The following is a 21,940-nucleotide window of genomic DNA, read 5'->3' on the forward strand; positions in this document are numbered from 1 at the left end:
TACTGAAAAGTTTTTGTTTTTATTTCCAAGATCAAATATTACAACAGGACATTTACATGTATTTATAAAAAAATGCAGCAGTTGAATTTATAGATCAGAGGTTTCCTTGAGTTTGGTCCCTCTCTCAGCACAGTGAGCTGATGTCTTCAAAAGACTTAATGTCCCAACTCCCCTCCCTCCCCCACCCTACAGTCCCTCCCCTCCCCTCCCCTATTCAAGTTGCAGTATTAATATAAAGCAACTGGGTACAACACAGCAAGAATATTCACAATTTGGTACAGCCAAAACCAGAGGACCACCAACTGAAAGATCCTCATTTTAGAAAGTATTAATATTTACCTATAGACTATATGTATCTATAGATATATCACACCCAGTTATCTAAGATTTCCCTGGTTTTAGAGCAAGTGGAAGTTCCACTGAGTCTTAGTGAGCAGTTTCAGCTCTGCTTTACCTAATGGCATGTTTGTCTCCTCCTACAAGTTTAATTTTCTACCACCTCCATGTGTCTTCAAATTTAAGGCTTTCCCTAGCACCTTTTATTATCACTTACTAAATATACAGGAGGGTCTCTAATGTGTCTTGAACAAAAAAATTTAGTAGATGGTCCAGCTGCCCCTTGCTCACAGGTGTCAAAGACATCTTCCCACTTTTGGGAAGAGCTACAGAAACAGTATCTCCTAGCACCATGGGGTTAAAGGCCTAGAAATCTGAGAACTCTATATGCATTTTAGGGAGCACTTGCCAGAAACACTACAATAGGAGCACCGCCTCTATTATCTTCTTGGATACAATAACAAAGTTACATTACAGACTGAATTTAAGAGCCTGTCCTGCATTAAGAATGCAAGTCTCAGTAAGACCCCCCACTTCGTCCAGAGTAAGCTGAGTACACAAACATCCCAGGGAATCTCTAAATACTGTTAGGAACTGCTTGAGAAAATATTTTAAAGCAAATACCCCAAGTTGACTTCACTCAAGTCCCTAACCCACCCTCATCCCTATCCCCAAACAAATTTCATTCCTTGATTAACCTCTCTGAATAAAATGGGAAGTAAGGTTTCAACAATGACATGAAAAATGTTTAAAAACACAATTAATGCCAGACTCGGACATCCCAGATGATTCAAATTGCATCGTTCAAATTGAACTCATACAAAGCATGCAGACAGCCTACAAACACTCCTGAGAACTTCCATGGAACGACCAATACCTACTTGAAAAAGAATTTTGTTTAAAACAGAAAGAAAAAAGACACCAGATGCTTAGAATTTGTTATCAAAAGGAAAACTGTTCTGAAAAACAAAAAAAAAAAACAAAACGAGTTTTAGAGGAGTGAAGAAAATTATGTTTAACAGATTCATGCCAAAGCTTGGATGTAAGTCCCTCAAAGACCAAGTATCATGTTCACTCATTGATACTCATTTCTCTGCATCTACTGACTAGAAGATTACCTCACAGCTTTACTACTTCCCAGCAAATGTTTTAAATAGACTTTCCAAACTGAAGGGACAGACCTAGGAAAGGAACAAGGCCCACGTCCCAAATGTGTAAGATGAACAGCCTCTACTACAAGCTTGCTACTCATTAACTGAGAAGTGGAGTTATATACTGTGTTTGCTCTAATTAGTAGGTAAAAGGGAATTTTCGGGTGGCAATGGTCACTCCATGCAAGGCTTAACTTACAGGGCAATCAGTTACCAAAAAGTTATGTTAAAAGCATATAATTATGTTAAAAGCATATAATTAGTGTCATAAACCTATTTATATTTTGAATCATACCATTTATTGATATTTTCCATTATTAAGAACATAGAAGCTTTGAGAAAAAAGCATACTATAAAATCATTTTGTTGAAAACAGTAAGGTGTCCAACTGAGTATCAACAGCCTAATATCAACTTGAAGTGGATCCTGGTGACATGCACTTTAAAGCCAGCTACCTTGATACAGGAAAAAAGGCAGAATGGCAGGGAATGGTTCCAGATCCAGAAACTCTCCCTTAAATCAATTAAGATTCCCATACTAAGTCTATAAAAATAGGAAACAAAAAAGACTTCGATGAAGGGAGAATTCAATTCCAGGTCAGAATGATAAGAAATGTTTTCCATTTTATTTTATTTACCACATTTAACAAAGTTAGATTAATAACTTCTTTTGATGGACATAAAATATTACTTTGCTTGATTATTCTTCTCATTTGAAAACCCAAGTGACCTTAATAAGGGATAGAAAACCTTAGGGCATTTTGATCTTTATATAAGAAATACCATTAAACAATAAAAATTTGCTGTTTGTTGCCACAGAATTAAGTACAACAAGGTAACTTCTCATAGATTAATATGCGATTGTTTTGGGGCAAAATACTACCATTGGTATTTGCATCTCTAATCCTATAAGTAAATCTGGTTATCCTTTGAAAATACCTCCTCATTACAGAAATGCTACATTATGTTTAATAATTTATGTTGGATTTACCCAACTTTACTTTGAAATCATATGGCAGAGAAAAAGCCTATACCAAAACTCATGTTTATGAGAATGGCTGCGCTTCTAAGCAATGTAATAGCAATCAGTAAGCCAAAAAAAATGGAAGGATGTCAAAGAGTTCGCCATTCTCTAATTGGATTAAGAGAATTCTCCTTAACTAGAGAGCTTAATGAAAAGGATGTTTGCCTCAAATTCTTCCCTTGAATATAAATATATAAAAAAAGAAAAACATTACATAGTAACACTTAGAAATGGAATTTCTTCAACATAGCCAATTACATTAAAAACCGTAACTATTTTGTGAGAATGACTGTTAAAGAATAGAAAATGGAAAAGTAGAAGAGAGGGAAGGATTAAAAACTTTTATGATTACGGGTCTTATCACATCCAATAATCCAACCATTTAAGTTTACTTCATGAGAAACTACCAAAGCCATCATAATCTCTATTATAATAAAAAAATACTGAATTCTAAATCATCTCTCTAGAAAGAATGACACATAGGTGAGTCAAAAACCAAAATAATCTTCATTGAAATGCCAAATCTCTATATAATAGGGGAAATAAATATGTTACTATGGTATTCTGTTGGTTATCTGCAGTTCTGAAGAACATTCTTGCCACTATTCTAAAAATGTGTACTATGCAACACTAAGTTTCTCAGGCAAGATAATAACTGAAATGATAAGCAAGGCAAATCAATGAAGCTGAATATTCATAGCACACAGCTGTCTTTACATAGCCTATTCATCCAGACTTGTATTATTTGAAGATGGGTTGAATTCTTTCTATCCTCATTACTTTGAGTTTTAGTTTTACAAAAGATACTACTATTCATCAACCCGCACCCCACGATTAGTGATGGTCAAGAAAGGTGTTGGGGAGGAAGAATGTGGGGGTGAAGAATGACAAAATGAAGATACACTCTACAGGATAAGAAATATTTTTAAAATTCAATAGTGGGCTGGGGATGGGGTCTGTAATCCCAGCTACTTGGGAGGTAGAGATGGGTGGATCACTTGAGGCCAGGAATTCCCTATCAGCCTGGACAAAATAGTGAAACTCCCATCTCTAAAATAATAAAAAAAATTTAAAAGTCAGCCTAATAGGATCTTGAAAAAATCATTTTTGCCAAAACCAAGTGTGAAAGCTACAATTTATACAAATCAATTCCCCAACAATTGCTCAGGCATTAAAGTACTTTAAGCACATGGGTAAAATACAATTTAACTCCAGTGTCAGTGACATATTTGGGTCTCACATACATTGTAGTCGTATTCATAGGCACACAGCATTAAGTTTGAAAATTACACTGAAAGATCATTACTGCATGTATAACTGTTATATTCTCCTTTTTGGAGATTTCAGTAATCACAGTGAGGTTAGATCAAGTGATTGGTCAAATTATACCTGCATATAGGGGAAAAAAAGCAAAGAAACTAACAAGTTCACTTTTAATTAGCCTAGGAATATTATTTAATAAAGGGAAAAGAGTAGAAACATAAAATTTGTGGGTAGAAAAGGACTTCAGAGATGATATAATTCAGACGTCTACAACCTGAGGTTTCTAGAGCTTCTGCAAGGGGTCTATGATCCCATGTATACATTTACATTTTCTTTGTGGAACTAATTATATTAATAGTTAGACCCACAATTCCCTACCCATGCCAATTTTTAAAATTACAAGTCTTTTCACTTAAGGAAGCTCAAATCTATGAATTTAGTACAATCGCTCATATTTCAGATGAGGACTCCAAGACTCAGAGGAAGAAAGACAACTGCCAAGGTAACAGTTAATTAGCAGAATTGTTACCCAAGTACACTTATAGCTACATAAGTGCCTTTTTGTGTGTGTCATATGTAATACGCATTTAATTTGTACCTGGATAAAGAAATTAAATCTTTCATTTTTCAGTTGCTACTGGCTCCCTCTGGTATTTCTCCTAAGTGTACAAGTGAGATCACTGTTAGCTAAGAATCTTTAGTCCTAGGGATCAGTAATCCTTTCCCACTTGGATACTGGTTATGCCTTACTGACAAACTTCATGCCCTAAATCTAAGAGTTACGAAAGTTGGAGCTAAAGAACATATATGAGTCAAAAGAAAATTTGAGCTACTGTGTTCGCCTCTTCTCAGTCTTATGTCTTTGTGAAGACTTTCCTAACTAAAACACTATTCTTTCCCTTTTCTAAATTTCTATTGTAGTTAGAATACCTCAGAAAGGTAAACACTTACATGTTCTCCAATTATCTCATCTGTAGTGTGTCTCCCTAACTGGATAAAATAAACAGGAATCGGATCTTGGATTTCAAAATATTTTCAGCTTTGATTAAGGACTTAATAAATAATTGTTGATATACAGAGTTGAGAAAGTAGAATTTTATAAAAGATTTTAAAATATATACACACAGGATTTAATAATCTGGTATGGATGGATGCAGAAAAGATAATCATATCTTTTCTGAAAAATGGTTAAAGATAAAATTCTTTTATCTTTTCCATTTATTCCTGGCAAATAATGCCACACAGCTGTTTTCCTTTCACATTTTCATCAGTGCATCATTTTTAAAAGCAATTAATAATCAGCCTCTCAAAATAATGGCATAAATAAGAATTTACAGGCATAGTGCAAATCCCACAAACTTTACCTCAACTACTCCCCTTAGATTTAAGGAAACAAAACTAAACGATAATTTACAAAGCAAAACAATGAGAAGACAATCTAGGTAAATTGACTCCCCTGTTGTAGGAGAATATAACATGGAAGTTAAAATATCATGGATTCTGTGCTCCAATTCTAATTTAATTTGCCATTTACTAACTGTGACATCCTGAACAAGTTCTCTACACTTGTTTTCTTCCTATCTATAAAATGGGGAAAATATACATTTTGTAGGGATTTTAGGAAAATTACAGAGAAAATGCTGAGTACTTAGTACATGCCAGTTACTCAAAATTAGTTCCCTGTTCTTCCTTCATTTGGCACTGTTCTCTTATCTTCTCCATCCTTCCTAAATCAAATTCAAAAAAAGCATGCCTCTTACTTTCTCCCCACCAGTTTTCATTCTGTCTCACTGTATTTTTCTCACCACTATCTTGTTCTTTTCCTCCCCATTGTTTAAACTCTTTCCCAAGATGTTACCAACACCTATAATGGTATTTTTAACTAACCTTACTGATGTAATCTATTCAATAAAACCTATCCCCCAAAGAACAAAGGAACTTGCAGAAGAAATAAAGCAAACCAGAAGACGTGTAATGCATAAGTGAGTTAGGTTCTTGAGGAAGGCAACACTCCTTTATTTACTCTTCCCATGTACCATCCATAATTCCTCCCATGGGCCTCCGTATCAACCCCAAGACAATTACATTTCTGCCTCAAATTAAAGTGAAATCCTCTACCTCTTGTCCTCTAAACATTCCAGTTGTATCTAAGTTGGATGAATATATCATGCTGTCTCTTACTTAAATCACTTTATATGCATTTAATCATCTCACAGTAACCCAAGTTGAAAAAGTCACTTTGGTTTCTCATAAATGAATGAATATGCAAGTGCAGAGGGAATCAAAAAGTACTATATTCTCTCATTAATGAACGTGTCTCGGTTCTCTGGGTATGTTTTATCAAAGGAAGCTAGTAGGCAAAGAGAATGAAACAGAGACCTACAGGAAAAATTTTTGACTTCACATTTTTTATAAACTGAGCTTTAGCTGTGACTTTGCTGGGAGTGGAGATAGATGCCATCAGAGCACAAAAATGAGCATACTCTTACTTCTTACCCTGTGCCTCCCTTAATTTTTAAATTTCTGATCTTGTCCACTACCAACAAATTGTTTACCCTCTAGTGCACCTTTGATAGTATATAGCTCTATTCTTCACAAATAGCAAGTATATTACCTAAGTTCAGAGATACAACTGAGGAATTAACACAAAAACCATGTTTCCTCAATAAATTAGAAACTGCTAGTGAAGCTCAAGAGCCTATAAAAAGACACCAAAGTGGCATTACTCAGTCACCAATCTAAAGAGAGAACTTTGACTCAAGGTATAAATGAAACTGTAATTATATAAATATATTTATAAATATTTATACAATTATATACTTATACATAAGCACTTACACAAACTTAGAAAAAAATGTAAGAACATTAATTCAAAAGGACTCATTGAAGAATAAACAGATATTCCATGATTTCCTTGAGGAGATAAATAACTCATTCTTTAGGGAGGGTTCCTCAAAATCCAACTGTTACAAACCATATTCTATAATTGTGTACTAGCAACACACAGTATCTTTTTTCCCCCAAACTCCCCTAATTGCAAAGAGAGTACTCTTAAAGTAAATGGGAACATAAAGGTCTCTGTGCAATAGCAATTTACGTTCCTCAAGAAGAAGACTCAATCTAAATCCCCAATTGACAAACAGGTACATTCCGCATTATGATATTACAACAAGTTAAAGTTCTGATTTTGCCACCAGAATCATTACTACCCCTTCAGAGGACTCTGTTTTAAAACTCAAAATTAAGAATTGAGCATACAGTGAAACTGATATATAAACTATATTATATAGATTCAAGATGGCCTCTTCTAAATAATACTGAAAAAAGCTTTCTCTAAATACAATTTGAATGTGACTTTTATTGGCAGAAAAAACTCACAACATCTGAAGATTACTGGTAATCTCCATTACCCTTACTTATGTTTTCTTATGAACTGAGTTTAAAGATCTTCCACTTAGAGAGACTTTCAGTTTTGATACCCTTTTGAAAGAAAACAGCATGAGGAATTGTGCTCATCCAGTCATCAGAGCCTTTTAGAGACTATTCCAACCAGTGGTAAAAAATGAATCATTATTTCTAACCAAAGGAACTTGGTTAGCAAATCTCAGCTGCATGTTTTCTTTTCACCTAGAGGCATACCCGGTATGCCTTAAAGAACATAGGATAATCAATAACTGTAGTGGCTACAATTATAAGCCATTATTGTGCATGATTACTGATCAGCTGCCTATAGATCACCGTGGACCCAGACAATGCAGGGGTCAATGGAACGAATATACTGTACTGGCAAAAACAGCAAGCATCTTCCTATTTTAGTCACCAAAACATGCTCACTGAATGTCCACAGGAACAGCAGGATCCACATAGTTAGCAGAGTAATAATGAAGAAAACTGTGTCAAGCCAGGATACTGAAAGCTACCCAATGCTATATACCCTACCTTTAACACTCATTCTGCCAATAACACGTACCATGGAAATAATTCTTATAGCTAAGAAGATGGAAATCCTTTGAAAAAATTTTTAAATATGATGATCAATAATGATAAGGGATGCTTTTCCCATGTAAATAAAAGCCTAGATATTTCATTACGTGATATTTCCTACATGAAGAACAAAACAAAACAAGAGAATTTCTTCTCCTTACTAAAAATGGAGGCTTACAAAAAAGGGAGTTTGTTCTTATTCTGAATCTAGTCATTCCTTTGCCAAAGGAGTCTGGGGAGTAACTAACATTTGATCCCAAAAAAGTGCCGTGCAAGAGACCACTTACTGGAACACACATTTCCTGCTGCTAGTACTAGGAGAGGTCTTATCCTTTCACTTTCATTTGGTCACCAGATTAGGTAAGAAAGAAGGAAATTGGGGGATGAGGGAAGAAAATAGGAAAGAGAAAAAAAAGGGGGAGAACGGGACTGATTATAAGAGAGAACAAGAAATAAAAGAGAAGGCAGGTGACTTGCTTGCCCAACTTTAGCTCTATGGTCCTATGAGCCAAAATGCATACTTAGTGATATGGTATCTCACAGGAAAAGGGAAAAAGGAGTAAGCTGAGAGAGGTCAGGCCATGGTGTTAATTTCGTTCCTGTACAAAGACAGTCTCTTGAGGACAAAGGCCTGCCTCTTGTAACGTAATGTCATAGTCCAGATGAGATAGTTTTCTTCGAGGAAAGTTGGTGAGAAGTTCAAAACGTTCATTTGGATAGCCTTTAGACTGGACGTGCTTCACCAAAGCCTATGATAAATAAGAGAAAGACAAATCTGTTAGATGGAAATAAATGGCAACAGTATATTAATGAATTAAACATGTAACTTTCTTCTATGATAAGATATTAAGTGTAAGTTATTCCTTCACATGATGAAAGTTTACCCTTCTGGAAGGGGAATATAACTATTTCCATGGGGAGATGATAAATCTGTATGCAATAACTAGTCCCATTAAGTGCTACTGAAATATATAGGGCTATAAATGTATCACCAATAAACCCAATCACAGTTTATAAAATTACTATTCTCATTTTTAAAAATTTTATCAGTTTTCCCTCTATCCATTCATCAGGGAAGATGTCTTTCATTCTACCTATGACCAATCTTGCCAGCTACACACTAAATCCCTTCTTGCCTTCTCAGAAATCATACCAGTACAGAACATCCCTTCTTTTACAGATTTCGCCAACAACTCCCTCCCTATAGATGTTTTTCATCAGACTTACGTATGTTCAGTCCCTCCAGCCACCTTTTCCCCTCTACTACATGTACTCTTCCCTCTAGCTTCACAACCAAACTTCTCAAAACAAAGTGGTCTATACTTGCTCTTTCCATTGTCTCATCTCCATTCCTTTCCAAACACTAGGCCAGGGAGACAATCTGATTATTAGCACCAGCGACCAGATCCTACTTGCATTATAGTAACACAGTTGTAAGAATCAGTTTAATTATCTCCAATCCCACAGAATGGCCAGGTGTGCCTGACCCAATGGGGATTCATTTATAGCTAAGCTGACCTCCTCAGTGTCATTCTCTTTCTCAGCAGTTGAAAAACAGAGAAAACCCAATAGCTGTGAATTTCAGATGAACAGGCCCTCAGCATCACCATGCTACACAATGTGCAAACTGAGGAGTAAAGAAAAGCCACCAGTATACAGAGTATACAGGAAGGAGAATGGTATGAAGCAAAGAATCACAAGGAAAAGTCTATAGGTCCCACAGAAAAACAGCCTTGGTTCATAATCACTTTGCAGTTTCAGCTACTAGGAAACCTAAGAACCCACTATATTCTTCAAATAACCCTAACTCCTCCTTTTTCAGCAATAATTTCAGTCGGGTTTCTATTCAATGCAGGCATGGAAGGAATTGAGATATAATGTAAACAGCAATTTGGGAAGGAAATAAACTAATAAGAATTAAGATTTACAGCTGGGCAGAATGGCTCATGCTTGTAATCCTAGCACTCTGGGAGGCCAAAGTGGGAGGCTTGAGCTCAGGAGTTCTAGATCACCCTGAGCAAGAGTAAAACCCTGTCTCTACTAAAGAATCAGCTGGGGGGTGGCGCCTGTGGCTCAAAGGAGTAGGGTGCTGGCCCCATAAGGTGGAGTTGGTGGGTTCAAACCCAGTCCCAGCCAAAAACTGCAAAAAAAAAAAAAAAAAAAAGAATCAGCTGGGTGTGGTGGCACACTCCTGTAGTGGTCTCTCCCAACTATTTGAGAGGCTGAGGCAGGAGAAGTACTTAGACCCAGGAGTATGAGGTAGGCTGTGAGGTAGGCCAACACCATGGCACTCTAGCCTGGAGAACAGAGTGAGACTCTTCTCAAAAAAAAAAATTAGTGAGAGTTTGGAAGAAGTTGATTTCAGCCTTCATGGATAAAACTGAGGAAGTTAACTATAGATATGACAGAAAGAACAAGAAAACCAGAATTAGAAGTAGAGCCTGAAGATATGACTGAATTGCTATGATCTCATAGCCAAACTTGAACAAGCCAGGCACAATGCGTGCACAGCCTGTAGTCCCAGCTACAGGTGAGGTGGAAGGATCCCTTGAACCCAGAAGTTCAAGTCTACCCTAGGCAACAAAGCAAGACCCCATTTACTTTATTTATTGGAGACAGGGTCTGGCTCTGTTGTTCAGGCCACAGTGCAGTGGTATGATCATACCACATCTAGACTTCAAACTCCTGGGCTCAAGTGGTCCTCCTGCCTCAGTCTCTGGAGTAGTACTACTACTACTGTTAGTAGTACTAGTAGGCACCATGGCTGGCTAAGTTTTCCATTTTAGCAGAGACAGGGACCTCAATCCTCAAGCAATCGTCCTTCCTCAGCCTTCCAAAGTGCTAGGTAAGAACCACTGTCCCCAGCCAAGACTCCATTTCTTAAACAAAGCAAACAAAAAGCAACAACACACACCTGCAAACCTCTTGCCAGTAGTTGATAGAAAACAAAAGAAAAACCTTCAACATATGAATTTCTTCTTATGGGTTAGCAAAGATAGTGGTTTCTTGAGATGGAATCTATTTCTAGTAAAGAGGCTGTGAACATTCTTGAAACGACAACACAAGACTGAGAATATTATATAAACTTAGTTGATACAGCAGCAGCATGGTTTGAGAGGATTAACTCCAATTTTGAAAGAAATTCTACTGTACGTTAAATCAAATAGCACTGCATGTTGACAGAAATCTACACAGAAATCTTTTACGAAAAGAAGAGTCAGGCTTGGCACCCATAGCACAGTAGTTATGGAGCGGGCCACATACACCAAGGCTGGTGGGTTTGAATCTGGCCGGTGACAGCTAAACAATGACAACTGAAACAAAAAAACAGCCAGGTGTTGTGGCAGGCACCTGTAGTGTCAGCTACTTGGGAGGCTGAGGCAAGAGAGTTGCTTAAGACCAAGAGTTTGAGGTTGCTGTGAACTGTGACACCATGGTACTCTACCAAGGGCAACATAATGAGACTCTGTCTCAAAAATAAAAAGTAAAGGGCAGCGCCTGTGGCTCAGTCGGTAGGGCGCTGGCCCCATATACTGAGGGTGGCGGGTTCAAACCCGGCCCCGGCCAAACTGCAACCAAAAAATAGCTGGACGTTGTGGCGGGCGCCTGTAGTCCCAGCTGCTCGGGAGGCTGAGGCAAGAGAATCGCTTAAGCCCAGGAGTTGGGTTGCTGTGAGCTGTGTGAGACCACGGCACTCTACCGAGGGCCATAAAGTGAGACTCTGTCTCTACAAAAATTAAAAAAAAAAAAAAAAAATAGGGCGGCGCCTGTGGCTCAGTGAGTAGGGCGCCGGCCCCATATGCCGAGGGTGGCGGGTTCAAACCCAGCCCCGGCCAAACTGCAACAAAAAAATAGCCGGGCGTTGTGGCGGGCGCCTGTAGTCCCAGCTGCTCGGGAGGCTGAGGCAAGAGAATCGCGTAAGCCCAAGAGTTAGAGGTTGCTGTGAGCCGTGTGACGCCACGGTACTCTACCAGAGGGTGGTACAGTGAGACTCTGTCTCTACAAAAAAAAAAAGTAAAAAAATAAATAAATAAATAAAAAGTAAAAAGAAAAAAAGAAGAGTCAATCAATGCAGCAAACTTGTGCATATCACTTTTATATGAACTGCCAAATGAAAACATTTGTGGGACTCATTTTACTGCAGTGGTCTAGAACTAAATCTACAAATTATCCGCAAGGTATGCCTATACTTACTAGTAGTTTAGCTTGCTCTGGAAGAGTGATCTGTTCCCTTTTTCCATCTGGATACCGCAACATTAGCTGTGCTTTTGGTCCTAAGAGATTAAAAAAACAGTAACAGCAAAAATATAAAATCAAATCAAAACTGAAAAGCTCAAGAGCTTAAGATAAATTTAAATAAATAAAGCCATTCAGTTATACCCAATTTTTAAGAAAAGTTAAGTCTATAATGTACCTTACCATTCACATCTAAGCCTTCCCCTATTCCATCTGATTTTTCAGGTGACATCTCTAGTATGTCTGAATCCACAGAAGGTAATCCCTGGTGGTTTGTGGCTGTTCCAGGCTCAGTTCTGGCAGGGGGCTCAGTTAGTGGCCTTCTGTTCTCCTCTTTTCTATGCCCCAAATCTTTGTGGGGAGACTTTCTGGACTTGGCAAGATTTTCTACCTCCTCTTCTTCATCGGAGCCACAAACAGATATGAACTCCTCACTACCAGAAAAAAGTTCAGATTCAGATTCTTCATCTGAGCGGCTATCCTGTTTTGTCTGTGTTGAATCAAAATGTGTCTCTTGTAAGGAGGCTCTAATGGCAGCTTCTAGTTGACTGTCTTCACTTGCATCTATAAGGCTCTCCTGTGAGATGTGGTCATAAAACAGAAGTGGAAGGAAAAAAAAGTTAAACCAAAAAACAGTCAAGTAAACAGGACATAATACAATAGTTTGCCATTATTATTTTCTGCAGTATGTATCTCTTCTACTCAATTTGAAGCTATTTGAGGGCAAGGACTTTGTCTCATACAGTCAAGTTGGAACAGGTTTTTTTTTTGAGACAGAGCCTCAAGCTGTCACCCTGGGTAGAGTGCTGTGGCATCACAGCTCACAGCAACCTCCAACTCCTGGGCTCAAGAGATTCTCCTGCCTCTGCCTCCCAAGTAGCTGGGACTACAGGTGTCTGCTGCAACGCCTGGCTATTTTTTGGTTGCAGCCTTCATTGTTGTTTGGCGGGCCCGGGCTGGATTTGAACCCGCCAGCTCAGGTGTATGTGGCTGATGCCTTAGCTAACTTGAGCCACAGGCACCAAGCCCCTATTTGTTTTTTTTTTTTTTTTGAGACATAGCCTTGCACGTAGTTCAACAACTCAACAAAATTCATAGAATTCAGAGAATTTAGTATCAGCAGTGGGATCTGAGATAACAGTCACCCAACCCACCCCTATATATTTATTCTAATTAATTTTATGGGCCCATTCTTTCCCACTAAATGACTTTTTTTTTTTTGCAGTTTTTGGCCGGGACTGGGCTTGAACCCGCCACTTCAGGCATATGGGGCTGGCGCCCTAGTCCTTTGAGCCACAGGTGCCGCCCCACTAAATGACTTTTAAAAGACAGTGAGGCTGTAAACTCAATTTATGACATAGTTGTGTAATTCATAAACGCCGTCTGTTTTTTAAAATCTAAACCGTTATTACGAATGCAAAAAAACGTCCTCTTAGAGCAATTAAAAACTCACCTTAAAGAATTCCATATTACCCTTTAAGGCTTTTCCTTAAATAGGTACCTTATTATAGGTTATAATCAAAGAACTGTTTCTTCACTGTATGATACTCATATGGACTATCAAAGTCACATCATCTAAAACTATTTATCCTCACTGGCATCAAAACCAAATAGCTACTTCAACCAATGTGAGACTACTATATCCTTGCAGATCAATTTCTTACTTGCAACTAATTTTTTTTTTAAGCGATAGGGTCTTGTCTGGGTACAATGGTTCACACCTGTAAACAAAGCACTCTGGGAGGCCAAGGTGGGAGGACTGCTTGAGCCCAGAAGTTCCAGACCAGCCTGAGCAAGAGTGAGACCCCATCTCTCTACTAAAAATAAAAAAAATTAGCCAGGCATTGTGGCAGGTACCTGTAGTCCCAGCTACTTGGGAGGCTGAGGCACGAGGATCACTTGAGCCCATGAGTTTGAGGTAGCAGTCAGTTAAGCTGATGCCATGGCACTCTAGCCTGAGGCAACAGACATTTTGTACAAAAAAAAAAAAAAAAAAAAGAGTGACAGGATCTTGGGCCAGGGTAGTAGCTGATGCCTGTAATCTTAGCACTCTTGGAGGATGATTCTTGACATCTAACATTTTACATAGATAATTACGTACAATTATAACTAAGTGTCCACTTCCTAAATATACTTACTGAACGGGCACATTTTTTTGGGGGACTGCTAGAAAGTCCATCCAGTTGACCATGTTCACCCAGAAATCCTGTCACTTGGTCCAAGAAAGAAGATACATCTAATTGGTGCCACTCTACTAGCTTCTGACCTAAAGATTAAAAACAAGGATATGTAAATACAATAAAATCTATATTCTTAACATTCTCATTAAGTATTTCTTACAGCATATTCGTAATTAAGATGTACTGTGAACACACATCCCCACACCTTACCAGTGTTAAGTAACACAGTACCTTTATAATCTAGACAATACATCAATTATAAACCAGACTTGCACCCATCATGATAAGGTATCTAGCCTATCCGCTGGCATCATTTATTGCTATTTAGAAAGAGATGCAGGCAAAACAGTATCTATATAAAATGCAATCTAATAGTAAAAATATCAGTTCCACCTCCTGCTACTTCAGAAGGATTACAACCAGTGCCCGAACAATCTTTAATATCTTAATAGTAGAGAACCTAAGGGGATCCCTTATGAAATAAGATGAACATATCAGTTATTCTTTGAAAGAACAGAACTACACAAACATAAAACACCGCAATCTTCCAAAATTGCCAGAGTATTTCCTAAATACACACATTAGTAGATGTTTAAATAATTACAAAGAGAATACATGAGAAAACTTTACCTAAATTACTATAATTATGAAACCAGATCCAGTCAAATATTAAAGATTAATCACTTAGGTAAATGAAAGTTAAATGACAGGTTGAAGTCTGTAAGCTGATAAAAATCTTACCTGTCCGTGGGTCCAAAATGGAAACATAGGGGAAATCCCCAAGTTTATAAAACTGTATGTACCTCTGGCCTTCTTCACTGTCATGATAAACCTGTTAAATCATTGATATGAAAAAGAAAGTCAGCCCCTTAAAAAAAGACCAATATTGTCATATGCTAACAGCAATTAATTCTCTACATATACCTTTAGTGTAGTGTATATGTGTTAGGATCTCACTCCTATGTTAAACAAGAAATGAAAATCACATGGTATAAACGCTTTCAAGTTCCTGCCCTTGGCCCCTTGTGAAAACTTACCCTAAACCTCAATCCATTCCTTCTCTCCTCCCAGTTTAAAAGAGATACTGTTCTTACTGCTCAAGTTATCAGTTCACTGTCATTCCTTACTCTCAACCAAATAAATCTCAATAAATCATAGCTGAATAAAATAAAAGAAATTTTACCATTAAAAAAATACTGAATTTAGGAGACTGTTAAACACAAACAGGCATATTAATCATTTATAGCATATCTTATAGTGGAGAAAAATGCAGTTCATTCATAAATTTTTATTTTCTGCAACTTTTCATAAAATAAAAAATAGGTGCAAGATCATCAAGATCTTAGTTCGTTAATTTCTTTTTTTTTTTTTTTTGTAGAGACAGAGTCTCACTTTATGGCCCTCGGTAGAGTGCCGTGGCCTCACACAGCTCACAGCAACCTCCAACTCCTGGGCTTAAGCGATTCTCTTGCCTCAGCCTCCCAAGTAGCTGGGACCCCACCACAATGCCCAGCTATTTAGTTCGTTAATTTCTAAATTCATAAAAAGAAATTAGAGGACTGGTCACAGTGGTTCATGCCTATAATCCTAGCACTTTGGGAGGCAAAGGTGGGAAGATTACTTGAGGCCAAGAGTTCAAGACCAGCCTGCATGATATACCAAGATCCTGTCTCCACAAACAAAAACAAAAAACCAAAAAAAAAATTTTTATTTATTTTTTTTTTTTTGAGACAGTCTCACTATGTCACCCTACGTAGAGTGCTGTAGCGTCATAGCTCACAGCAACCTCAAACTCTTGGGCTTAAGCAATTCTCTTGCCTCAGTCTTTCAAGTAGTTGGGATTACAGGCACCCGCCACAATGCCCACCTGGTTTTTTGCTGCAATTGTCATTATTGTTTAGCAGGCCCGGGCCGGGTTTGAACCCACCAACCCCAGTTTACGTGGCTGGCACCCTAACCACTGAGATATGGGCGCCAAGCCCACAAAAGGTTTTTATCTTTGTTTGTTTTTTTTGTTTTGTAGAGACAGAGTCTCACTTTATGGCCCTCGGTAGAGAGCCATGGCATCACACAGCTCACAGCAACCTCCAACTCCTGAGCTTAAGCGATTCTCTTGCCTCAGCCTCCCAAGTAGCTGGGACCACAGGCGCCCACCATAATGCCCAGCTATTTTTTGGTTGCAGTTCAGCCGGGGCTGGGTTTGAACCCACCACCCTTGGTATATGGGGCCGGCACCTTACCGACTGAGCCACAGGCACCGCCCCCACAAAAGGTTTTTTAAAAAATCAGCCTGGCTGGCTTGGTGCCTGTGGCTCAAGCAGCTAAGGCACCAGCCACATACACCTGAGTTGGTGGGTTCGAATCCAGCCCGGGCTTGCCAAACAACAATGACGCCTGCAACCAAAAAATAGCCGGGCGATGTGGCGGGTGCCTGTAGTCCCAGCTACTTGGGAGGCTGAGGCAGGAGAAGGAGAATCACTTGTGCCCAGGAGTTTGAGGTTGTTGTGACACCACGGCAATCTACCAAGAGTGACAACATGAGACTCTTGTCTCAAAAAAAAAAGAAAAATGAAAAGAAAAACAACTAGAGCCAGAAAGACTGAGACAAGTCTGAGAACATATACAGTATCAGAATACAGCTAAAATCTAAGCCTTAGAGGAGGTTTTCCAAGATCTTCTATACCTGCACTTTCCAATACAGTAGCCACACTTAAAATGTGGCTAGTCCAAATTAAGATGCACTGTATGTATAATATACACACTGTATCTTATCCCCCAACCAACAAAAAAAATCAGCAAACTATGTCATTAACACTTTTATTAGTTAAATGATGGATATATTGATTTAAACAAAATATGTTATTAAAATTAGTTTCGCTACTTTCTTCTTTTAACCTTTTCTAATGTGGGTAGGAGAAAAATTTATTACGTATGTGGCTCACATTATATTTCTGCTGAACAGTACAGCTGTATACTAACTCTATCTTCTGGGATATGAATATTATATGGTTTGTATAGCTTCATTCTTTTTTCTCCCCTCTCTTTCCCTGGGAAGTTCTTCATCGCTACACCTTCACTTGCCTTTACTGAATATTTCAGCCTTTATGAGTGGTTTTACTTTTTATAAATCGTAATTTAATTTAGTTCTTTAGTTTTCTCCAGTTCATAACTCAACTCCTCCTCCCCAACATTACATAGTAAAAAAGTAAAATATTATAAACAAAAATTTTTTTTTTTTTTTTTTTAGAGACGGAGTCTCACCTTATCACCCTTGGTAGAGTGCTGTGGCATCACAGCTCACAGCAACCTCCAACTCTTGGGTTTAGGCGATTCTCTGGCCTCAGCCTCCCTAGTAGCTGGGACTACAGGCACCTGCCACAACGCCCAGCTATTTTTTTGTTGCAGTTTGGCCGGGGCTGGGTTTGAACCCACCACCCTCGGTATATGGGGCCAGCGCCCTACTCACTGAACCACAGGCATCGCCCATATTATAAAAATTTTGATTAACTCTCCTTCTCACCTGCCAGAAAATGAAATGCTCCCGGATGATGTTCTTCACAGCTTCATTGCTCCATACATCACGGTTGAGGCACTGGCATGCAAAGTCTTGTACATTTTGAATGTTTATCATCAGCCACTTATTCTGCATCTGGCCACACTCTTTGGCCTGTAGCAGTAAAGTTATACATTTATTAGAAACAATTTCTACTCCTTTTTGTCATACTTCAGATTCAAAAGTTGTCCTGCCAACTTAAAATCAGTAAGTCATATAATTCTATTATCTTCCAATTCTTACCAATAAATATACCTCTTGGCCTGGCCAGTGTCTCCCGCCTATAAAGCTAGCACTCTGGGAAGCCACAGCAGGAGGATCATTTGAGTTCAGAAGTTCAAGACTAGCCTGAGCAAGAATAAAACCCCATTTGTACTAAAACTAGAAAAATTAGCTAGGCGTTGCAATGCGAGCCTTTAGTCTTAGCTACTTCAGAGGCTAAGGCAAGAGGACTGCTTGAACCAAGGAGTTTGAGGTTGTTGTGAGCTAGCAACCTCTTGCCTGACATTCTAGCCTAGGGCAACAGAGAGATTCTGTCTCCAAAAAAAAAAAAATACACACACACACACACACACACCCTCCCTTTTAATGGATGCAACTAGTATATTTATTACTTCGTGTTGCTTTATTTTCTTCAATATCATTTCTATAACATTTCCAAATATTATATTCATTGCAATCAGGCATGTACTATTTTATAGAATCACCCTAAACATTTTAGTAAAAACTGCTCAGAGTATTTAGAGTTGTTTTCCTAGGAAAAGATTTCAAGAAAATGAGATGACAGGATCAAGAGTGAGAATGATCTCCAAACACTTCCCCAATTTATAGCAGAAATCTATCCTAATCATGAGTATATAATTTTTGCCTCTCAGCCCCTTGTCATCATAGACCTGTGAAATGTTGATGAATGGGAAAAAATGGCAGAAAAGCAAATGGAGTACATGCTACCTTAAATCTTTGCACAGGAACAATGACATGAAAGCCATCGTATTGAACAAATTTGTCCTGGAATAATATTCTTTTCCAAATCAGTCGAAAATGTAGTAACAGTTGAACAGTTGAACATACTAGTTCAAGAATACCTAGTATTCTTGAACCCTCAAGAATAAGGTTTCAACAAGGTTTCCACAATCTTACTAATACTATTATCCTTTTTGTAGGACTCCTGCATAATAAATTATTTTCTAATATTCCCCTACTGATTTCACAGGTGAAAAGCTAAGTTCTTTTTATTTATTTATTTATTTATTTATTTATTTATTTTTTTAGAGACAGAGTTTTATTTTGTTCCCCTCAGTAGAGTACCATGGCATCACAGCTCACAGCAACCTCCAGCTCTTAGGTTTAGGCGATTCTCTTGCCTCAGCCTCCCTAGTAGCTGGGACTACAGGTGCCTGCTACAACGCCCGGCTATTTTTTTTTTTGTTGCAGTTTGGCTGGGGCTGGGTTTGAACCCACTACCCTTGGTATATGGGACCAGCACCCTACTCACTAAGCCACAGGTGCTGCCCGAAAATCTAAGTTCTAAAAGAAGCAGTATGCTTGCATTGAACCAGAAAGTTATATTTAACTGATCAAAAGTTTAAAGTATACAAATATAATAAAATAATTCTTTGTGCCTAAGAAGTAATATTTCCATTTAGTTCCTTATTTGCAGGATAAATGGAAGATAAATGAATAATCAAGCTCTTAATCGAAGAAAAATTATCTGAGAAAAAAAAAAATGACCAGATGTTATTGAGCTAGATTAGTGAGCACATACCGCTGTAACAGTGTTACATTAAGTCTATTCCAACAACACTGAGAAGAAAATAAACTGCATAAAATTGAAAATGAATAAAAGCCCAGAGCATAAAATTGATGAAGAATCATTTGCTTTTGTTTTTAAAAATTTGTTTATTCTGGGAGGCGCTTGTGGTTCAAAGGAGTAGAGTGCCGGTCCCATATGCCAGAGGTGGTGGGTTCAAACCTAGCCCTGGCCAAAAACTGCAAAAAAAAAAAAGAAAAAAAACTGTTTATTCATATTTATACTTTATTTAATTCAGACTCATGTATTCAGCAACTATTTACTAACAAACTATTGTGTTTCAGGTACATTTGTAGCAGTTACAAAAATCCCTGCCTTCATGAAGCTTACATGAGGAGAAACCTTGTAACAGCAAAAGAAACTTGGAAATGATATCCACACCAAGGACACTACTGAGAAATTACTGCTAGAAGGAAGGATCCAGAGAAGGCATGACTTTCAGACAAAACAACAATATTCAAGGGCAGCGCCTGTGGCTCAAGGAGTAGAGCGCCGGTCCCACATGCTGGAGGTGGTGGGTTCAAACCCAGCCCTGGCCAAAAACCACACAAAAAAACAAAAAAACAACAATATTCAATTAAAGTCCAGAGATCAATCACATAGCATGAAGACTATAGTTAATACCATTATACTGTACAGTAAAAATGTGCTGAGAGTAGATTTTAGCTGGTCTTACCACACACAAAAAAGATAACCATGGAAGGTGATGAACAGGTTAATTTGCTTTGACTATAATAATAATTTTACTATGCACATCAAAACATCACATTGTACATCTTAAATTATATATATATATACATACATGTAAATACATATATTTTTTAATTTATTTATTTATTATTTTTATTTTATTTTTTGTAGAGACAGAGTCTCACTTTATGGCCCTCTGTAGAGTGCCGTGGCCTCACACAGCTCACAGCAACCTCCAACTCCTGGGCTTAAGCGATTCTCTTGCCTCAGCCTCCCGAGTAGCTGGGACTACAGGCGCCCGCCACAACGCCCAGCTATTTTTTGGTTGCAGTTTGGCCGGGGCCGGGTTTGAACCCGTCACCCTCAGCATATGGGGCCGGCGCCCTACCGACTGAGCCACAGGCACCGCCCATAAATACATATTTTTTTTAAGAGACAGAGTCTCACTTTGTCACACTTGGTGAGTGCCGTGGCGTCACAACTGACAGCAACCTCCAGCTCTTGGGCTTAGGTGATTGTCTTGCCTCAGCCTCTCGAGTAGCTGGGACTACAGGTGCCCGCAACAACGCCGGGCTATTTTTTTGTTGCAGTTTGGCCAGGGCCAGGTTTGAACTTACCACCCTCGGTATATGGGGCTGGAACCCTACTCACTGAGCCACAGGCACCGCCTTTAAATTTATATTTTATAAAAAAAAAAAAAGGGAGCGTCCTACCCAATCTCACCAAATATACCAAGTATGAGAATCAAGTTCAATAGATGAAAATGGACCATGGGGCCAGGCATGGTGGCTCACACCTGTAGTCCCAGCGCTGTGGAAGGCTGAGGCGGGTAGATTGCCTGAGCTCAGAGTTTCGAGATCAGTATGAGCAGCAGTGAGCCAGAGTGAAATTCTGTCTCTACTAACATCGAAAAAAGCCAGACATTGGGGTGGGTGTCTGTAATCCCAGCTACTAGGGAGGCAAAGGGAAAGAGAATCACCAAAGGAAGAACAGAAAAAAAGAAAGAAAGAAAAGAGACAAACAAAAAAACTTCAAACGAAGAAGAACAAACAAGCAAGCTAAAATTAAAAATAAAAGAAAAAAGAAAGAAAATGGACCATGGGATAGTTAAGCAATCTATTCAGTTGCTCTGAATAGATTTCAAAGCTCTTATATGGAGACCCAAGGGCAAAATAGTAGAAGACTAACATCTTTCCCAAACTCAGCCAATTAGGGAGGCATAAAAAGTAAGGATTAGAGAAAAAATATGTTTTGGTAAATATATATGCATAGAATGAAGTCAAGAAGAAATGATATTAAAATATGCATAGCTTTTTCTTTTCTTTTTTTTTGCAGTTTTTAGCCAGGGCTGAGTTTGAACCCACCAGCTCCAGGATATGGGGCCAGCACCCTACTCTGCTGAGCCACAGGTGCCGCCCAATATGCATAGCATTTTTATGAAAATAATTTTATTTTTCCTTACTAGTTTTTAATTTTTTCATATTGTCTAATTTAAATAAAAGCTAAAATAAGCCATATATAAAGTTAGAAAAACTTCATATTAAGTATTTAGTTATTGAATAGGTACTACTTTTTTAGCTAAATATTGTCACTTGCACAAATACTTTTGAAATTCACTAAGTACTATAATTAGAACTAGGTGCACATATGTGTATAAATGAATCAAAACTTAAGAAATAAATCTATCAGGCCAGGTACGGTTGGCTCATGCACA

General features: G+C 38.2%; 1 protein-coding gene across 1 annotated transcript in view; it reads right to left on the bottom strand.

The window, feature by feature from the left end:
* UBXN7 (UBX domain protein 7) overlaps positions 1 to 21,940 on the bottom strand; it is a 68,861-nt gene continuing 46,921 nt past the window's right edge. Inside the window, exons 6-11 of the mRNA XM_053565382.1 lie at positions 17,694 to 17,840; positions 14,915 to 15,005; positions 14,132 to 14,259; positions 12,177 to 12,570; positions 11,952 to 12,031; positions 1 to 8,506 (exon numbers count right to left, since the gene is read on the bottom strand). Coding sequence (XP_053421357.1) covers positions 8,345 to 8,506; positions 11,952 to 12,031; positions 12,177 to 12,570; positions 14,132 to 14,259; positions 14,915 to 15,005; positions 17,694 to 17,840 — 1,002 coding nt within the window. The 3' untranslated portion in view covers positions 1 to 8,344. The remainder of the gene's footprint in view (positions 8,507 to 11,951; positions 12,032 to 12,176; positions 12,571 to 14,131; positions 14,260 to 14,914; positions 15,006 to 17,693; positions 17,841 to 21,940) is intronic.

The sequence above is a fragment of the Nycticebus coucang genome, chromosome 16 (assembly GCF_027406575.1).
Source record: "Nycticebus coucang isolate mNycCou1 chromosome 16, mNycCou1.pri, whole genome shotgun sequence".
Lineage (NCBI taxonomy): Eukaryota > Metazoa > Chordata > Mammalia > Primates > Lorisidae > Nycticebus > Nycticebus coucang.